The sequence below is a fragment of the Suillus paluster genome (assembly GCF_016628075.1).
Source record: "Suillus paluster strain FC165 chromosome Unknown EDB91scaffold_3, whole genome shotgun sequence".
In the NCBI taxonomy this organism is placed as follows: Eukaryota; Fungi; Basidiomycota; class Agaricomycetes; order Boletales; family Suillaceae; genus Suillus; species Suillus paluster.
In genome coordinates, this window is record NW_024537563.1 from 1435722 (window position 1) to 1451743 (window position 16022).

Below are 16022 nucleotides of genomic sequence, written 5' to 3' on the forward strand. Positions count from 1 at the left end.
CTCTTCGCTCGACCTCTTGACATTTGATGAGCCTCTATGGCTCTCTCAACACTGGACATTAGTTGGAAACATCTCATCCCTTTCGCCGTGTTGTATAATTAGGGATTGCGTAGTGCCAACTTGACTGCGTGTCATAATGTATTTTGCTTAGACAACCGCGGGACTGATAAGAGGCACCCGGTAACTCGGGAGTGGATTCGGCTGGACAGGAAATTCAGGTAGGAGCGGGAGTCGTTGCAGTGGACAGTGGGAGCGCCGGCACGAGTTCATCGACTTTCTTCTGTATGTCTGCGGCGGCCTATAAAACGTTGTAGTAACGTGAGTGCAGGAGTGAAACGGACATAGGATTATTCGCACCTTCATGAGTGATTCTATTTGCGTTTTGACACTTTCCACGGTTGCGAGTTTAAGCTTGCTTTGTTTCAGGAGTTCTTCCTTTTGAGATGTGAGTTCTTTTCTTTTTTGATCGAGTCTATTGTAATATGAAGATCTGCATAGTAGAGTTTGTGTCGAACGTACCTCTGCCTTTCGACAAGTTCAAAGCTTAGGCGGTTGAGCATAAGCTGATGCGGACTCTGCAACACGTCATCTGAACGTGCTTCAGGAGGTGCCAAATTTTTGAACTCTGGCAGGGAGTACAAGGGCACGTCCTGGTAAATGGAACTACACGAACGGTCAGTAGAGATTGCAGGGACAGCTAAAGAATGACGAACGCGAATTGCCGACACTTGTCTATTTCCCTCTCGAGGTGACGCTTTTCATAGAGTAAATTCTGGAGGCCAAGATGCGTCTGGTCCATGTCATGGCGAGCCTCTGTGGTTGCTTGCTTGCATGTTCTCGTTGCAGCATTGGCATTTCTGTTGAGGGCCTTTAGACGAGCTACGAGTGCATTGGCACGAATCTGAATAGACGTTGGGTCTACGAGAGCCAAGTCAGAGGAGACTAGCTCTTGAAAGTGCTTTATGGCTTGGTCTTCTTCCATGGTAGTAAAGATTAGTAGCACGTGGCTGAGTCAGAAACGGACCGAATTGAGTCCGTGATGATGAGAGGTTTACGATAATCTGCAAAGTCAATGGGTAGTACGTAGTAAGCCGCATCATTGAATCTCAGACTAAACGATCACAGAGATTGTTATCCCAGCTCATAGCCTTACGCACCGCTCACGGTAATGTAAATTCACATCGATCTATATTCCATCACTACCGAACTACTTCTCACACTCACGTCAGTACCAATAACTTTAAGAACAACCCAAAGCCCCTGCCTCTCAACACATATTTCTCCTTGTTTAATCATGGCCTCAGTGCAACGCGCAAGGTCTGGAACAATCCCATCAATGGAGACCACAGGTCACCAGTTCAAAGATAACACTCTCATCGTCGGTGAGTACGCCCCCCTGTCCTCGCCACCTATCTCATATCTCACCTGTTCTAGTCTTTGGTGCCTCCGGTGACCTTGCGAAGAAAAAGGTGGGCCATTTACTCTTCTATCTGAGCCCTGGAAGATCTTGAGCCCCCCGATAGACGTACCCAGCTTTATTTGGTCTCTACCGCAACGGTTATCTCCCTAAAGGTGTCCATATTGTCGGCTATGCACGTACAAAGATGGATGATGAAGAGTATCACAAACGCACCACAAGCTACATCAAGAACCCTAACAACGACCCAGAGATCGCTGCTGAAATCGAAGAGTTCAAGAAAATATCCACTTATGTTTCTGGCGGCTATGAGGACAGTCCCTCTTTCCAAAATTTGGCAAAACACCTAGAGGCCATTGAGAAGAACTACCAAAGCCGCGATGTCAACCGCCTCTTTTACCTTGCCCTCCCGCCCTCCGTGTTCGTACCTGTCGCAAAACATGTAAAGGAGTGCTGCTACGCCACCTCGGGAACAAACCGCATCATCGTCGAGAAGCCTTTTGGCAAGGATCTCGAATCCTGTCGGGAACTCCTATCATCACTCAAGCAGTCATGGAAAGAGGATGAGACTTATCGCATTGACCACTATCTCGGCAAGGAGATGGTCAAAAATTTGTTGGTCCTCCGTTTCGCCAACGTCGCCATGGGCGCTGCGTGGGACAAGCATTCGATCAGCAACGTCCAGATCAGTTTCAAGGAGCCCTTTGGCACAGAGGGTCGTGGTGGTTATTTCGACGAATTCGGCATCATCCGTGACATTTTGCAAAACCGTGAGTCTCCTGTGAGCGTCTGTGGGAGGGGCTTCCACGCTGATGCATGTGCGCACTCAGACTTGTTGCAGGTCCTGAGTATCTTGACCATGGAACGACCTGTGTCGTTCGCGTCGGAGGACATTCGGGACGAGAAGGTTATTCGTGTGCACTAGAAGTCTAATATTATCTTCTCACACTAGCATCCCTTTTCTTCCCAGGTTAAAGTCCTCCGCGCGATCCCACCCATCAAGAGGGAGGATGTGCTTCTAGGCCAGTATGTCGCAGCCAACGGGAAGCCGGGTTACCTGGACGACGATACTGTGCCGAAAGACTCTGTTTGCCCAACGTTTGCTGCTACCACACTCTGGATTAATAATGAACGGTGGGAAGGCGTACCATTCATCTTGAAGGCCGGAAAGGGTGTGTCCGCATCTTGAATTACACCATCAAATAGCCCTGACAATTTACGCATTCCAGCCTTGAACGAGGCCAAGGTTGAAATTCGCATGCAATTCAAGGATGTCACGCAGGGAATTTTCAAGGATATTTCGCGCAACGAACTCGTGATCCGCATTCAGCCCTCGGAGGCCGTTTACCTGAAGCTGAACGCCAAGGCGCCTGGATATGCGTTCCATGCACTTCCGACTGAGATGGACCTTACATACAAAAGACGGTTCACGGATACAAAAATCCCGGAGGCTTATGAGGCACTTATCTTGGATGCAATCAAGGGCGACCACTCAAACTTTGTCCGAGATGACGAACTGGATGTAGCATGGAAGGTAAGCATGCTGCTGCAAGCCATAGCCAAGGAACGCGATTGATCGCCAACGTACCAGATTTTCACCCCCATTCTGCACTGGATAGATGGGAAAGAAGGACCACGCCCTAAGCCCTCACCCTACCCCTATGGCTCTCGGGGACCTAAAGAGCTGGATGGCTTTATTGAGAAGTTGGGCTACAAGCGCGCAGCAGAGGACTAGTAAGCATACACGTGGCCGAATCGAAAGGGGCACATTACTAACTAGAACGATCTACAGCAGCTGGCCCACGACGAACATGTCAAAATTTTGAATGGGTCTGCGCCATTAGAATCGTTTTATTTTGTAGTTGCACGGCGAGGTTCGGGTGGAAGCGAGTGCGTATGAAAAGTGATCATATTCTTTCATAAGTGACTTGCATGTGTCTCGATGATTCTGGAAATCGGTAGCCATGATTGTATATCCAACTTGTTTGAATGCAGTATGTAGTTATGCCACGCGGTTCCGGTCAAGACAGGAGGTGTGTGTTGGAACGTCGTCATTGGGAGGGCTATAATCGGCGATCTGGTGCAGTTAACGTCGGAGTAACGTCAATAACGTTTAAATAGGGCGTAGAAATCAAAGTTGGGAGACCATCGAGCATCGTGATTCGTGAATCTCTTTATTGAACGCTTGAATCGAGGTTTGAATCTCACCCTGTTATTGTCACTGTATCGTCGTCCTACTGGCTTGTAAGTTGTTTACGAGCCACGAAATTGCCTTTCGCCCTACCGCGGAAAGCAACCGGAAACGAATCCTCGAGTCAGTCTTCTATTCATCCTTAATTGCAGCTGATGCACTCTGGCACTCGTGAGTCTAAATTTATATTATCACCCTGTGTGTGCTCATATATATTGTCGTCATCTTCAATAGCCCTTCTTCTTTGCTTTTCCCCGGTCAACTTCCAGTAACACTTCCTAGTGTAGGAAAGTTCTGCCGCCATGGGATGTCCTTCTCCAAATATTCTTCTTCCTCTCCTGCATTGTCCCCTGTGCTCCCCATCCCGTCTCCTGACGGATCCAACCACTCTAAGATGTGGTCACACAGTCTGTTCCTCGCATATCATCTCAACTTCATGCCCAATCCCTACATGTTCTTCTACTCCAGCAAATTTCACGCCCATTATTCCACCTAGTTCTCGAGTCGCGTTCTTCCCAGCGGCGTCCGAGTCTCATACCAGCTCTCCTGAAGCAGGTGAACGAAGAATTGACGTCAGAGTGAAAAAGTTAGTGGAGTTAGTAAAAACAGCCGCAGAGGATGATGGCGAACAACATGACCACCTTGTGGAGACTTATTCCGACTCTGGAGACGATTCCGACGGCGAACAACATGAGCCGGTCCGTTTTCCATCTTCATCCTCACTAGCTATCCGTCCCGTGACACCTACCCCTGGTCCTTCGGGCTCCACTCCTTTGAATCATCCATCCTCCCCTGCGTCGTCATATTCTCGGCCGCGGAAGCGTCGACGTCATTCCTTAAATGCACATTTTCATTCTTCTGGCCCTGGACATGTATCACTAGCCGAATTTGACAAGAGCCTCGCAACGGAATTGATGTGCGAGATCTGTTTTACGCTGTTCTACCAGCCTGTCACAACGCCTTGTCAACATGTACGTTCATACAGCTTCTTTTCTGTTTCATTCACAAACCCTGACGACGACGGCTCTAGACCTTTTGCTCAAAATGCCTACAGAGGTCATTAGATCATAGCATGTTATGTCCGCTATGTCGCGAGGAATTGCCTGGCTTCGCTTACTTTCATGAACACCCGCACAACAAAGTTATCCTTACTCTGGGTCAGTACATTACGTCATAGCTCCTGCATTCATCTAATTGTAAACGTGTAGTGCTTAAAGCATACCCTGAGTCCTATGACACAAGGGGACAAGCAATCGCTACAGAAGAGCGTGACGCGCGTTTAGATACGCCCATTTTCGTTTGCCAATTATCTTTTCCGGGCATGCCAACGCTCCTCCATTTGTTCGAACCGCGCTACCGGCTGATGCTGAGGCGGTGTCTTGAGGCGCCAACACCAACTTTTGGCATGATCATGCCCCCACGTGCAGCACCTGTTGCTGGTCTCGGCATTGATGCGGGCGCAGAATTTGGTACCATGCTTGAGATCCGCAGCGTGCAGATGCTGCCAGATGGGCGGAGCATGGTAGAAACTTGGGGCACGCATCGATTCAGGATACTCGAACGCGGATCCCTAGATGGGTATATGATCGGAAGGGTGGAACGGATCGACGATTATGAAGACCTTCCTGATGACTGGGAGTCTGAGATCGAGGAGCACGTTCCTTCGTCGTCCTCTTCCGCGCCATCCTCGTCTTCTTCTTCTAGCACCTCGAGTCACGCAGCACCATCTCAGCATCTTTTTTCACGCATTATGTCGAACCTGTCGCAACCTCCATCACCCACCGACCCTCCTCTGAGCACTGCTGCGCTCCTTCAAACCTGTCACACATTTCTGGAGCAGCTCCGTGCAGGCACTGCACCATGGGTGGTTCAGCGCCTGAACCACACGTACGGTCCTCAGCCGCCTGACGAGGACCTTGATGCGTTCTCATTCTGGATGGGTATGGTGCTTCCAATAGACGAGCATGAAAAGGCCAAATTACTGCCCATTAAAAGCGCGCGACTCCGTCTGCGAATGGTCATGGGCTGGATAGAACAGTTGAATAGTAATTGGTGGGTGATGCACATTATTGTACCCCCTATGCCGCTCTTGACTGTGACTTGATCGTCAGGTGGTTTTCGAGTGGATGCATTGTAATATAGCCCTGTTCATCAACATGATACTCCCTAGCTCATACACCATGGAATCAACATGATCACGATCAAGGAGAGGAAAGAAAAATCTGGAATTTGTTCAATATGCATCACATCGTACTCTAGTACCCACCACGTACCGTATGCATCCGCACTCATTTTATTTGCATCACCTGTTGTAGTGTATCCTACCCATGTGCTCTATTTATTCCCATTTGCTCTTTGGTCCTTTCATGTGGTTTCTTTTGGGCATCAGTTACTGGGATTTAGACTATTAGGCTGATTTTTTTACCTGTTGGTCATGGGTTACTATATGTCCGCTTCAAGTTACACTTGATGGGAGTTTGACGGGTGCCTTAAGAGTCTAAGTGACATCGGAGTCACGCCCTCAGCAGCGAAAGCGTGACACTGGCACTTCCGAATTGCTTATTACTGTGCCCTCGGACGTTCAGCGCGCGCCATGGCGAGCTCAATCCCAGGCCCACCACGGCTGCTTATGCCAATGGTGCGCTCCCCCGAACCTCCGCGCCTACCACGATCTCCCCCAAGCTCACCAACGCGAAGGCAAGCGTCCTCAAAGTTAATGCGTTCGCGCTCCGGCTCGGCAACTGCCATCATGACAAGCGCGGCATTCAATGCAGGGACCGGGTTGGGCGAGGATTACGTCGGGGAGCGCTGGATCGGGAGAAAGTATCGTCTTGAAATTGCTGAGAATCGCGTCGAGCTCCAGGGGTACCAGATGTATGCGGTTGAGAAGTGGTCCGTGATTTGTCTTTGTGCAGGTATTCGGCTTGTGTTGACTGATGCATAGGATAGTCGAGCGCGTGCGCCCTGTTATGGTGCTCATTGTTTATACAGGAGACCTAGCCCATAAGGTACGTTCCCTCGGTGTACGCCTGAACTTCAGGGAGTGACTTATTTGTCCAGATTACCGTCACTGCGCTTAAGCCTGTTGGCCATTTGACACCACAGGAGGGAGAGGCGGAACTCAAGCTATCTGTACAACACCTTCGTAAAGATGGGGCCCGACCAAAACAGGTACCTTGGTACTTCTGCGGTATGCTCGCTGAGGGCTAATGTATGCGCCTTAGACACCTCTAGGCATACTGATGGTTACCTCGTTGGCGAACTTTCGGTCTGATTACACAATTGTGCAGATTCCCGATGGCGACTTTCTAGCAGCGCAGGAGCGTTTGTACTGCAATATCAATCTCCTACGAATGGGATGCAGTGGCCGAAGCGCTGTTACGCTCGAAGAACCCAGGTAAGGGGCAAGGTTCGGCTACTTGACTTATGTGTTAGCTCATCATTTCGTAGCGAGACAACCAAGGACCGTTTCAAATCATTGTACTTCATTCCTGACACGCCGTCCACGAGTCATCCATTTCGCTCTAAATCTCCTCCGCCCTCGCGCGCCCAGACTCGCACTTTCTTGCATTCTCCAAATCCCCTTATCATTCCTGACGCATTGAATAGCTCTTCTTCGCATGTCTATTCTTTGTGCTCCGGTACCTCCCCGCAACACAGCACGTCGAACATTAATGCACAGCAGTCGCAGCGCCATCCACACTTTGCAGCTGCTGTTCTGGAGCTTGTGAAGCTGATACAAGCTGGCTTGTTCGTGTGTGGAATGTTCTCGTCGACTTCCCTACCTATGTTTGATGGCCTACTATGTGATATCACCATAGATGGGTTGCAAAAGTGGATGGTGGAGGTAGGGGAGAGCTTTCCAGGTGTTGAGGTTTGTGAATTTGTTCTTCACAATCGAGACTGCCGTCGAATCAAGCATCTTTTAGGCAACCGAACGTATTGCAGACCCGACTGCAGTTGCCGCACTGCTTTCGTTCGTGCTCTCGGCGCGAAATAAACTTGCATCCCTTGCACAAGCAGTGCCGAAGGATCCATTCCTACATCCACACGCCTTAATTGCTTGCATTAGTGCATGTTCGCAGGCTCAACTTCTGGGCGCCGGCTCGCATCACAACAATGGCACACATTCATTACCAACGCTCTCGCACACGGCGACGCCTCTGCTGGTCACAGTATCAGGCACCTCCTCACCTGGACTGACAATATCGCCGACAGTCTCCATGTACTCGCCATCGCCTTCTATTGGTGCAGGTGGCTCAGTCCCTCACCCAGTGCCCCTAAATTACTTGAATCTTCCCACATACACCGCGCTCACGTCCACTCATGAGACGAGGCTTAAACATTCCGACTCACGACGTGTGCAACGTATCATCTTATCAACTCTTGACCCTGCTTCTGAGACGGACTCTTCCGACGACGAACGGCGTGGTTTGAGTGGACGTGTCAGGGGCTTTGTGGGGCGCGGTGGCGTGGCTGGTGCAGAGGGTATATTGACACCCGTGGCAGACCTGGGCACATTCGTCAGAGCCGTCGTTGGCCGTGATAAAGTGCATGAGAAAGTTAGGTCCAGGGCCGAGAAAAATAAGTCTGAAAGAGAGCGTGTAAGGAAGGACGAGAAACCGGACGAAGTGGATGAGAAGGAACGGGTGGCCGGCAGTCTACGTGCGCTTTGGACCGGCAGAGTGGAAGTCGCACTTCGTTTACGGGCGCGTGCGGTGGGGCCCACGCAGACAGCTCATAGAACCCAGCAGAAGGTACGAGAAAAAGATAAGGACAAGGAACGACTTACGTCAAGTGATGTGGACGATTCGGGCATGGTGAAGAGCGCGGGTGAAGATGATATCGATCTTACCTTTGGAGGTGCTTGGTCTGGAAAGGTGCAAAAGAAACTGGAGTTCTGGGCTGGGTCGGTGGCTTCTTGGATTCTTCCGATCCGGGCTAATACCCTCATTATAGCATCAATCGGTCGAAGAGATCGATAGATCTACCACCTCAACTGAGATCTACAGGGCGTTCATCGTTGCTAGCAGTGCCGTTGTCTGCACAATCGTCTTTATCAGGCCACGTGTATGCCGATGCAAGGGTTGGGTTGGCAGTACCATCCGTAGTATTATCCCCGTGAGTACCATGCCTTGTCTGGAAAGATTCGCATTCATTTATTAGAGGCAGGAATAGCGGAGATGAGGAGGACCTCCTGAGCAGTGGCCAGGCATCACCCATCTGTATGCATACACCCTGCTTATTCTGCCTAGACTGTAATCTGATACATCAATCCTAGCGATATCAAAGACCCACAATCCGTTCATACTTAACCCTTCTGATGCATCCCTCACCGCGCAAGGATCTACATACAACCTTAACAAGGATGATCCAGAGTACGACCGCCGTGTGAAGTCCTTCCTTGCTCGACAACCCAGACGATACAGAGACGAGAGTCGTGTGTCGAGCTGGTCGGGTGTAGGAAGTGCAGAGGAAAATAAAAAGTCTGCCGATAATTCTACTGAAGGGGAGCGTGAGGCGGAGAGTAAAAGGAGAATGTTGAGGCACGATATGCAGAGGTAGGCTTGTGAAACGACCGCAAGCTGCGTACATGCTGACACTCGTGACAGACGACATAGTTTTCATGACCTGGATTCTTTCAGACACATTCGTATCCTTCGTTTGGAATGGATGCGAATTGATGTGGATCTTTGTGGCAATCTGTTAATCATGCGCCGGCGAGAAGAACATCTAAAAGGCATGCTTAGTTGTCTCGAAGTGAGTGTTTACGAGTCCCTCGGATGCTTGTTCATGTCGACGTGATTCGGTCTAGCATATATCTTCAAACTTGGCAGCGACCAACGCAGCTCTCCAAAAGGATGATAAAGATCATCATGAATTTCTATCCAATCTGTCTACCCAACTCGAAGCCTTGCAACGCGTGGAAGATGCAAAGGTCGCGGCACATGCTAGTCGTCAACAAGTCGCAGCTCTCGACTACGAGGCAGGGCAGTTCAGACGGCAAGACCTCTGGGAAGCAGCCATTGCGCCTCGAGCAAAGGTGCTGGAACTTAGGGGTAAAGTTTTTGGATCGGACACCATTGGCTCAAGAAAGCGACAGCGGATGCAGTGGACGCTTGATGGCCAGGAGCGGGAGGTGGATGCGTGGGGGCGGACAGAGAGTGAGGCGGAGGAGGAACGTCGTGCAGGTGCTGGATTGGGAGATTTACGGGTGCTTGGTGATGAGACAGATGATGAGATGAGCGAGGCGGAAGGGGAGGACGAACACAATGACGTTTTGATGCAGCCAATGTGGCTGCTTAAGTTCCTTACCAGGTGGACTGCAAGGTTGGGGTTCTTGGCGGGTCAAGGTGGTGCGCAGGCGCAACCATCTCAGTCTCACGTACAATCCCGCGAGAGCAGCGTCCCTGCTACAGACTCTCTGGGTATCAACGGTGCTTCTACTTCACCATCATTACCTTCATAGTATTTTACTTCTGACGTCATTCGCTACATGGACTACTGCAGGGTCAAGGATATATCAAATAATATTTCTATGTACACTAACCCTTGCTGTATGCGATCTTAATGGAACATTTATGCTTTTCTAACAACCTTGCCTTGCGAACGTTTTAAGGCACGTTTCCGATCACGCTCGACGATCTGATGCGGAAGCGGTGAGTAAGATGTAGAACCCGATACGCAAACACAAACCTTTTTCTGTTCTGCCGCACTCAGGCGTGAAATACGTTCCAGCTCTGCTTTCCGTTTGGCGACCTTCTTATCTTCGGCCGCTTCCTCCTTCTTTTCCTTAACGGCCTCTTCCCGAATTTCTCTGTCCACGTCTTCCCGGACCTTTTTCAACTTAGACCGCGTCTCCGGCCGCAGGTTCATCTTAGTTAGGCCCTCAATAAACGTAAACATGGCCGAGATTAGTGGAATGGTCTCGGCAGCCTTGTCCGCAGGGGGGACGGCAAGACACAATATGATGTGTTTCTCGCGTTCAGCGGGTGTCAGTGGGATAGCAGGACGTTCGCGTGGCTGATCCGTAACGGAAATGGACTTGAAGTATTTGAGATTGATAGGGTCCGAAAGGATCTTGGTTAGGGAGAACATGGGAGTAGCCTTGAACAAATTGTCAGTCACATCTGCCCACTCGGTCATCACGGAGAGCGAGGGTGGCAGCGAGGCATGTTCGGCGGTTCGGGTGAATGTCTGTGGCGTGTAAGTTTAATGTAAATTGACTATGACTATGACGCATAAGGCTCACCAAATCCCAGCGTTTGTCCTTGATGCCGACGAATTCATCCTTGGCGAGGACTGCCCATACATAATCTGGAATGCTGGCAGCCATCTCTGCATCGAGTTTGAAGTCGAGCATGAGTTCATCGTATGGACTGTATCTGAGGTCGTACATTTGCCAGGCGAAATGATAGAGAAGTTGCAGGGGATCTTGACGTGGGCGAAGTGAGAAGACAGTGTGGAGTGACGCGATAGCACGTCGACCAGTGGAAAAATTGAAAAAGTCCGTGTAGCCATCGGCAATGAGTCCTGATGATGTTGTAGGCGAAGAGAACTGATCTTGAAGGAGTGGGAGGTGAGCATTATACCTAAAAGAGGGTTAAAAATGACTTGGTTTGAGGGAAGACCTAGCCGTACCAGGCATTGGCTCTTTTGGAGTTGACATATTTGCCATAGATAGCTATGGCTACATATGCCAGTAATCCGACTAAGAGATACGCCTGATTCTGAAAGACTGCGTCATGCGGTGAGTACCAGTACGTTAGGAAAGACAACCACGTACGCCCTGGACGAAAAACCAAAAATTTCCATTTAACTTGCCAACCATCATAGTCTGTTGGTTGAATGAAAGGCGGGGGAGTCATAACACTCAGGACTTTGACGAGAAGACTTGCCATGGCTTGCTGGCAGTGGCAGTACTAGTACTGTCCTTCGGGATAAAGTCTCATAGAAGACTTGGGAACTTTGGGAAAGAAGTGCCTGACTCGGTAATTCCCGAACGATGTTCGATATAGCATCAAGATGGGCTCCAGATCGCAGCAAACAAGGTAGAAGAGGCAAGAAATTTGTGAGTTCTATCAACCCCCTCCTTCAAACGTTGATCATGGACCCATCAATTCTTATTACAAGGTCCTTGCTCGACCAATTCCAAATCGAAATGGAGGTTAGTTCAGACTCATTCATAATTTAGTATTTCTGACATAAGAACAGCCAAGACAAAGTCAGCCAACCGACTACGGTCGTTTTGTGGTGCATATTCTAAAGCGTATGACCCGCGAGTCTGGCGCTATCGATCAAACAATGTTGCGTCGGGCGATCGGACTCGCATCGTCATACCTCGTCACTGATACGAGCACCAATTCCGAGCATGGCATTCAGACATGGTGTACTGGGTTCCATCGCCTCGTCGATATTATGGTGGTGCTACATTCAAGAGGAGAGCTGGATCTTGAGACAGTTAACGAGGCGTCGAAAGCGTGTTCGGAATGCTGGAGTGTCGCTGGAACTTGGCGAGGAATAGAAGACTGTCGACAGGGTGTAAAGGAGGTCGCTGCAAAGTTGAAAAAGTTACTTGATGAGCCTCATAGAAGGACGTACAAAGGGTCCAAGGTGTATACCCCGAACAGTACTTAGCTGACTTGTATGGAGAAATAGCCCCTGTGGTAGCACAGCCTGATGTAATAACAAGTCATATATTAACGTGACATGACCCCGCTGGCTGCGGCACAGCGTTCCCTATTATGACTTCATCTCCTCCCGCCTCTTCGTCAACTTCAAAACAACGGCCACGTCGACCAACTCGTCAGATACCCGCCGTTCCAAATCGAACTGATGATCAGACGCAGGATTCGGTTTCATCCGAGGAGCACTATTTGGCTCTGACACCTCTTCGTGCTCACTACCTCAAGAAATCACTCATACAACTCCAATTCCACAAAGAATTAGATGACATAACGAATGCACCGGCTGATGGTGTCTCCACCCTTGCATATCTTGGGCCCCCATTTACATCGCCACCAGAAAGTGCTAAGCCTCTCGATTTACCCTTTTTGAAGTACATCTTCCGGAAATTTGTTTTAACATTTCCCCTCCTCGCCGCCGCAGAGAAAAGTTTCTACTCAGATAAGCTACAAGTATTTGTTGCATCCGCTCTTGCGAAAAACATATCTCCCACCTCAATACTTGAGGATGAAAGCGACCCCAAGGCTGCTCGCCTCCAATTACTCGCCAAAATGGAGCGGAACTTTGCCCTCTTTTTCAGCGCAGGTACAAAGCTAGTGGAACCAGAGGAGGTCGTCCGCCTCAACCAAAACGACCTCGATCGACTCGAGCAACTCGCTCAGAAGCACCGGGCATGGTTAGCCAAACATCGCGATGTGTTCGAAGTAAATATTGTATGTGTGAGGACTGTCACAGACAAGGGTCGGGTCCGTAGTCGAGTTCACGAGGTGTGCTGGCATAAATCGATCGTCAATCTTCAATGTCCTCATTATGTTATATAGGAATTCATCATCAGGACTCGGCTATCAGAGAATAGGGAGTTTTGCGTGTCTCGAAGGTATGGCGACTTCAAAACGCTTGCAGATGAGGTATGATGCTGTGCACCTCATCCCCGACTCAGCCCATTACATCTCTCATGTAGCTGCGCAAATTTCATCCTGAAGAGAATGTACCTTCCCCGCCAGTCAAAGATCGCACGATCGTCAATATTCCCCGCTCGACCTCTCCTCCAGATGCCTCTATCATGTCCCGGATGCAAGGCTCCACCGCATCATATTACGGTTCCACGTTCTCAGAAGGTTCCTCTGAGTCGCCCCCTCATTCTCCATCCTCGCAGCAGTTTGGGAGTTCGGAATCTTCACCGCGGCTTTCGCGAGAAAAGAACAGGCTGACCCTTAGAGCCTATCTGCATTCTCTCATGAATAACGTGGCAATCGCGAGCTCTCCCGTTCTCAAATCTTTCTTACTCAGCGGACCCACTAATTTGAGCCCTGAAGAACTAGAAGATGCACGGAGAAGAGAAGACGCAGATGAAATTCGTGAAAACGGGAGAAAACGATTTGCGCATGAAATCGCGGTGCGTGTTGACGGACTTAGAGATGCAGTCAAGAGTGTCAAGGGCGATATCATGGGGAAAGGTTCGTCAACTCCGGGATCTCTTCATCACTGAACTCACATGTTTACAGACGGTCTTAGCCACATCTTCGCCATAATCAAGGTGACTCCCGACGTAAATCAACTACCTCCTAATTACCGGGCTGTGACAGAATGGGGTAGAATAACGTGCGCATGTATGTTCCTTTTTGCGACCAGATAACTGATTGTTTTGGTAGGCTAGCCTCGACAATCTTCCAAATGTTTGTCGCGTCCGATACTGCGTCGGAAACATTTGCCAGCATGAAGCGTTTACACGGACTGATGCCTTACTTTTTGCTGAGGACAGCACTCAAGATCAGCAGTCCAGTTACTATGATACGCAGTGAGGCGCATATATTCCCACTCAGGACTCATGTATTGACGAAGGCTAGCTGTGGTGGACATCTTTTTGGCTACCCCCTTCGGTGGAAGAAGTCTTCTTCAACGGTAATCCAAAATTTAATTGGTTAATCAATCTGTTAATGCTTCCTCAGGATGTTCTCAAGCTCCCTCACGGAAGAGGTTAGAACCATTGAAGAAGATATCGAAGCTGTAAAAGCCAAAGTTGATGACCCTATCATGTGCGAGAAGCTCCGCCTGTTTGTCAACGCCCCGCGCGAGATCCAGGACACCTACCGAGTGGATGCAGCGGAGGGGAAAATTCCTCTACTTGCGGTTGTTCTGCGCTCTGGAGAAGAACCCAGGTTGAATCGTGATCAATTACGCCGAGTGCACCGGGCACATCTTGCCCATGCGACATACATGAGGGAGCGGGGCAGCCTCGCGGACTCGGACGATGATGATGGGCCACGCGATGAGGAGGCATGGCTATTTGAAGATCTGAAGGTGCTCGTGCAGCTTTACTCGCGATTGAGAGATCGGGAACAGTTGATTGCACTAATATTCGAGGTAAGCCCGCTTTATGAACGGTCATTATCTCTCCTGACACACCCCAGGGCGTCACCGCCGAATTGCTGAAGGATATCATCTCCATTTTCTATGCGCCATTAGCCCAAGTATACAGGGCTGCTAATATCGGAAATTCTGTATCAGATCTGCAGAATTTCATCACCGATTTAATTAGAGTTGTGGAGGCTACGGAAACAAGTAAGCCCATTGCACTCATTATTGACGAAGTTTAACCATCAAGCGATTAGTGAGCGAACAGGATCCCCAGGTCACCGTACAAATTTTTATTGACCTCGTGGGCCGGCACGAGCAAGCCTTTTACTCTTTCGTGCACAAGGTGCATGCAAACGGGAAGGGCTTGTTTGAAAGCCTGATGCGGTGGATTGAGCTATTCCTTACTGTCCTCCGCGAAGGGCTAGGATCACTGGTATCACTTGAATTCCTACTGCCACACGGCGGGCAAGAGCGCGCGAACATCATGGACGAAATAGACAGGGTCGCACGGTACCATTACAAGTTAAAGATCGCACACGAAGAAAAAGTGCGCAGGCGGTTCACGCGGGCTCAGGGACATGATGATGCGGACGCAGAAGACGAGGCAACGCAGGCGCTAGTGCATGGCGTGGTTGGGGAAATTAATTTTGGCGAACTGGTGCAAAGTGATGCACTTGACCTTGCCGCGGAGGAAACAGATGACGAAAGCGATGAATATTCGAGCGAGTACGAAACAGACAGTTCGGGGAGCTATGAAGACACCGAGAGCGAGGAGAACGAGGAGGAAGGGCCAACACCAACGAGGTCTCGGGTTCAGACAGCTAGGCCATCTCCGCATATATCGCCCCCGCAACACCCGCTGACTCCTCCACCTCTACAACAACCTCCCCCTTCTGACCGCCAGCGATCCATCTCATTACGGAGTACTAAATCCGCGAATTTCTCGTATCAGTCGAAGTGGAAAGATGTCCCTCCAGTCCCACCATTACCGTCATCACTTCATCGTGCGGATAAACCATTACCCCCACCTCCCCCCACGCTAACTTCACGTTCCGCGGAAAACGTTCGGCGGGCACCAAATCACCCACCGCGCAAATCGAAGGTGTCCACGAACACACTCAAGCCTCCCAATCTTGTTCACATTCCGCGGCTGTTGCCGTTATTTGTTGAAGTAGTCAGTGCTGCTTCTCCTGATGAAATTTGACTTTCGACTCATTGCTTCCTTGCAGATGCGACCGAACTTACTTAAAAAGTCTACATGATAACGTCAAGTCGAGCTAGCAGGCTGTTGTATTTATAGTGATTCTACGTAGATTCATGCTCTACTGTGAGTTCCACTGGTAAACGCTATAGTGGAATAAATGACACTTT

At 49.7% G+C, this 16022-nt stretch overlaps 7 protein-coding genes across 7 annotated transcripts; 5 read left to right on the forward strand and 2 right to left on the reverse strand.

Moving 5' to 3' along the window:
- Positions 1-24: 24 nt before the first annotated feature.
- On the reverse strand, positions 25-1421 carry EDB91DRAFT_434142 (Fms-interacting protein-domain-containing protein). The gene is made up of 4 exons (XM_041327258.1): positions 714-1421; positions 520-663; positions 358-472; positions 25-298 (listed from the first exon to the last, which is right to left on the reverse strand). The coding sequence occupies exons 1-4, from the start codon at positions 980-982 to the stop codon at positions 215-217; spliced, it is 612 nt and encodes a 203-aa protein (XP_041183389.1). The 5' UTR covers positions 983-1421; the 3' UTR covers positions 25-214.
- On the forward strand, positions 1166-3542 carry EDB91DRAFT_432826 (glucose-6-phosphate 1-dehydrogenase). The gene is made up of 8 exons (XM_041327255.1): positions 1166-1382; positions 1435-1469; positions 1524-2187; positions 2248-2324; positions 2388-2589; positions 2647-2951; positions 3009-3151; positions 3213-3542. Exons 1-8 carry the CDS (start codon positions 1295-1297, stop codon positions 3241-3243), a joined length of 1545 nt encoding a protein of 514 aa, XP_041183390.1. The 5' UTR covers positions 1166-1294; the 3' UTR covers positions 3244-3542.
- A 356-nt stretch (positions 3543-3898) lies between these two features.
- EDB91DRAFT_1287562 (PUA-like domain-containing protein) lies at positions 3899-6173 on the forward strand. Its single transcript, XM_041324812.1, has 3 exons — positions 3899-4579; positions 4639-4765; positions 4817-6173. Exons 1-3 carry the CDS (start codon positions 3911-3913, stop codon positions 5710-5712), a joined length of 1692 nt encoding a protein of 563 aa, XP_041183391.1. The 5' UTR covers positions 3899-3910; the 3' UTR covers positions 5713-6173.
- A 1-nt stretch (position 6174) lies between these two features.
- On the forward strand, positions 6175-10132 carry EDB91DRAFT_433618 (uncharacterized protein). The gene is made up of 11 exons (XM_041327257.1): positions 6175-6500; positions 6553-6616; positions 6669-6779; positions 6833-7005; positions 7059-7482; positions 7538-8517; positions 8568-8729; positions 8781-8833; positions 8890-9169; positions 9221-9368; positions 9424-10132. Exons 1-11 carry the CDS (start codon positions 6202-6204, stop codon positions 10075-10077), a joined length of 3348 nt encoding a protein of 1115 aa, XP_041183392.1. The 5' UTR covers positions 6175-6201; the 3' UTR covers positions 10078-10132.
- A 10-nt stretch (positions 10133-10142) lies between these two features.
- On the reverse strand, positions 10143-11603 carry EDB91DRAFT_1101419 (DUF1682-domain-containing protein). The gene is made up of 5 exons (XM_041317252.1): positions 11395-11603; positions 11250-11346; positions 10861-11200; positions 10305-10805; positions 10143-10253 (listed from the first exon to the last, which is right to left on the reverse strand). Exons 1-5 carry the CDS (start codon positions 11507-11509, stop codon positions 10188-10190), a joined length of 1119 nt encoding a protein of 372 aa, XP_041183393.1. The 5' UTR covers positions 11510-11603; the 3' UTR covers positions 10143-10187.
- Positions 11604-12316, forward strand: EDB91DRAFT_1101421 (uncharacterized protein). The gene is made up of 3 exons (XM_041317253.1): positions 11604-11679; positions 11742-11775; positions 11823-12316. Exons 2-3 carry the CDS (start codon positions 11770-11772, stop codon positions 12243-12245), a joined length of 429 nt encoding a protein of 142 aa, XP_041183394.1. The 5' UTR covers positions 11604-11679; positions 11742-11769; the 3' UTR covers positions 12246-12316.
- A 36-nt stretch (positions 12317-12352) lies between these two features.
- On the forward strand, positions 12353-15855 carry EDB91DRAFT_1243031 (uncharacterized protein; the record flags this gene model as incomplete). The annotated part of the gene is made up of 9 exons (XM_041322240.1): positions 12353-13060; positions 13115-13201; positions 13255-13750; positions 13799-13895; positions 13946-14091; positions 14141-14195; positions 14243-14657; positions 14705-14855; positions 14906-15855. 9 exons carry the CDS (start codon positions 12353-12355, stop codon positions 15853-15855), a joined length of 3105 nt encoding a protein of 1034 aa, XP_041183395.1.
- Positions 15856-16022: the final 167 nt, after the last annotated feature.

Bases quoted from the DNA above. Each gene is read 5' to 3' on its own strand.
- EDB91DRAFT_434142 (XM_041327258.1), bottom strand. From the start codon at position 982: ATGGAAGAAGACCAAGCCATAAAGCACTTTCAAGAGCTAGTCTCCTCT. The intron at 664-713 runs GTTCGTCATTCT...CCGTTCGTGTAG, and splicing joins GACAAGTGTCGGCAATTCGC to TTCCATTTACCAGGACGTGC. The intron at 473-519 runs GTACGTTCGACA...ATATTACAATAG, and splicing joins GAACTTGTCGAAAGGCAGAG to ACTCGATCAAAAAAGAAAAG.
- EDB91DRAFT_1101419 (XM_041317252.1), bottom strand. From the start codon at position 11,509: ATGGCAAGTCTTCTCGTCAAAGTCCTGAGTGTTATGACTCCCCCGCCT. The intron at 11,347-11,394 runs GTACGTGGTTGT...CGCATGACGCAG, and splicing joins TTTGGTTTTTCGTCCAGGGC to TCTTTCAGAATCAGGCGTAT. The intron at 11,201-11,249 runs GTACGGCTAGGT...ACCCTCTTTTAG, and splicing joins TCCAAAAGAGCCAATGCCTG to GTATAATGCTCACCTCCCAC.
- EDB91DRAFT_1287562 (XM_041324812.1), top strand. From the start codon at position 3,911: ATGGGATGTCCTTCTCCAAATATTCTTCTTCCTCTCCTGCATTGTCCC. The intron at 4,580-4,638 runs GTACGTTCATAC...CGACGGCTCTAG, and splicing joins TCACAACGCCTTGTCAACAT to ACCTTTTGCTCAAAATGCCT. The intron at 4,766-4,816 runs GTCAGTACATTA...GTAAACGTGTAG, and splicing joins CAAAGTTATCCTTACTCTGG to TGCTTAAAGCATACCCTGAG.
- EDB91DRAFT_432826 (XM_041327255.1), top strand. From the start codon at position 1,295: ATGGCCTCAGTGCAACGCGCAAGGTCTGGAACAATCCCATCAATGGAG. The intron at 2,325-2,387 runs GTTATTCGTGTG...TTTTCTTCCCAG, and splicing joins AGGACATTCGGGACGAGAAG to GTTAAAGTCCTCCGCGCGAT. The intron at 2,952-3,008 runs GTAAGCATGCTG...CCAACGTACCAG, and splicing joins AACTGGATGTAGCATGGAAG to ATTTTCACCCCCATTCTGCA.
- EDB91DRAFT_433618 (XM_041327257.1), top strand. From the start codon at position 6,202: ATGGCGAGCTCAATCCCAGGCCCACCACGGCTGCTTATGCCAATGGTG. The intron at 7,006-7,058 runs GTAAGGGGCAAG...ATCATTTCGTAG, and splicing joins GTTACGCTCGAAGAACCCAG to CGAGACAACCAAGGACCGTT. The intron at 7,483-7,537 runs GTTTGTGAATTT...AGCATCTTTTAG, and splicing joins AGAGCTTTCCAGGTGTTGAG to GCAACCGAACGTATTGCAGA.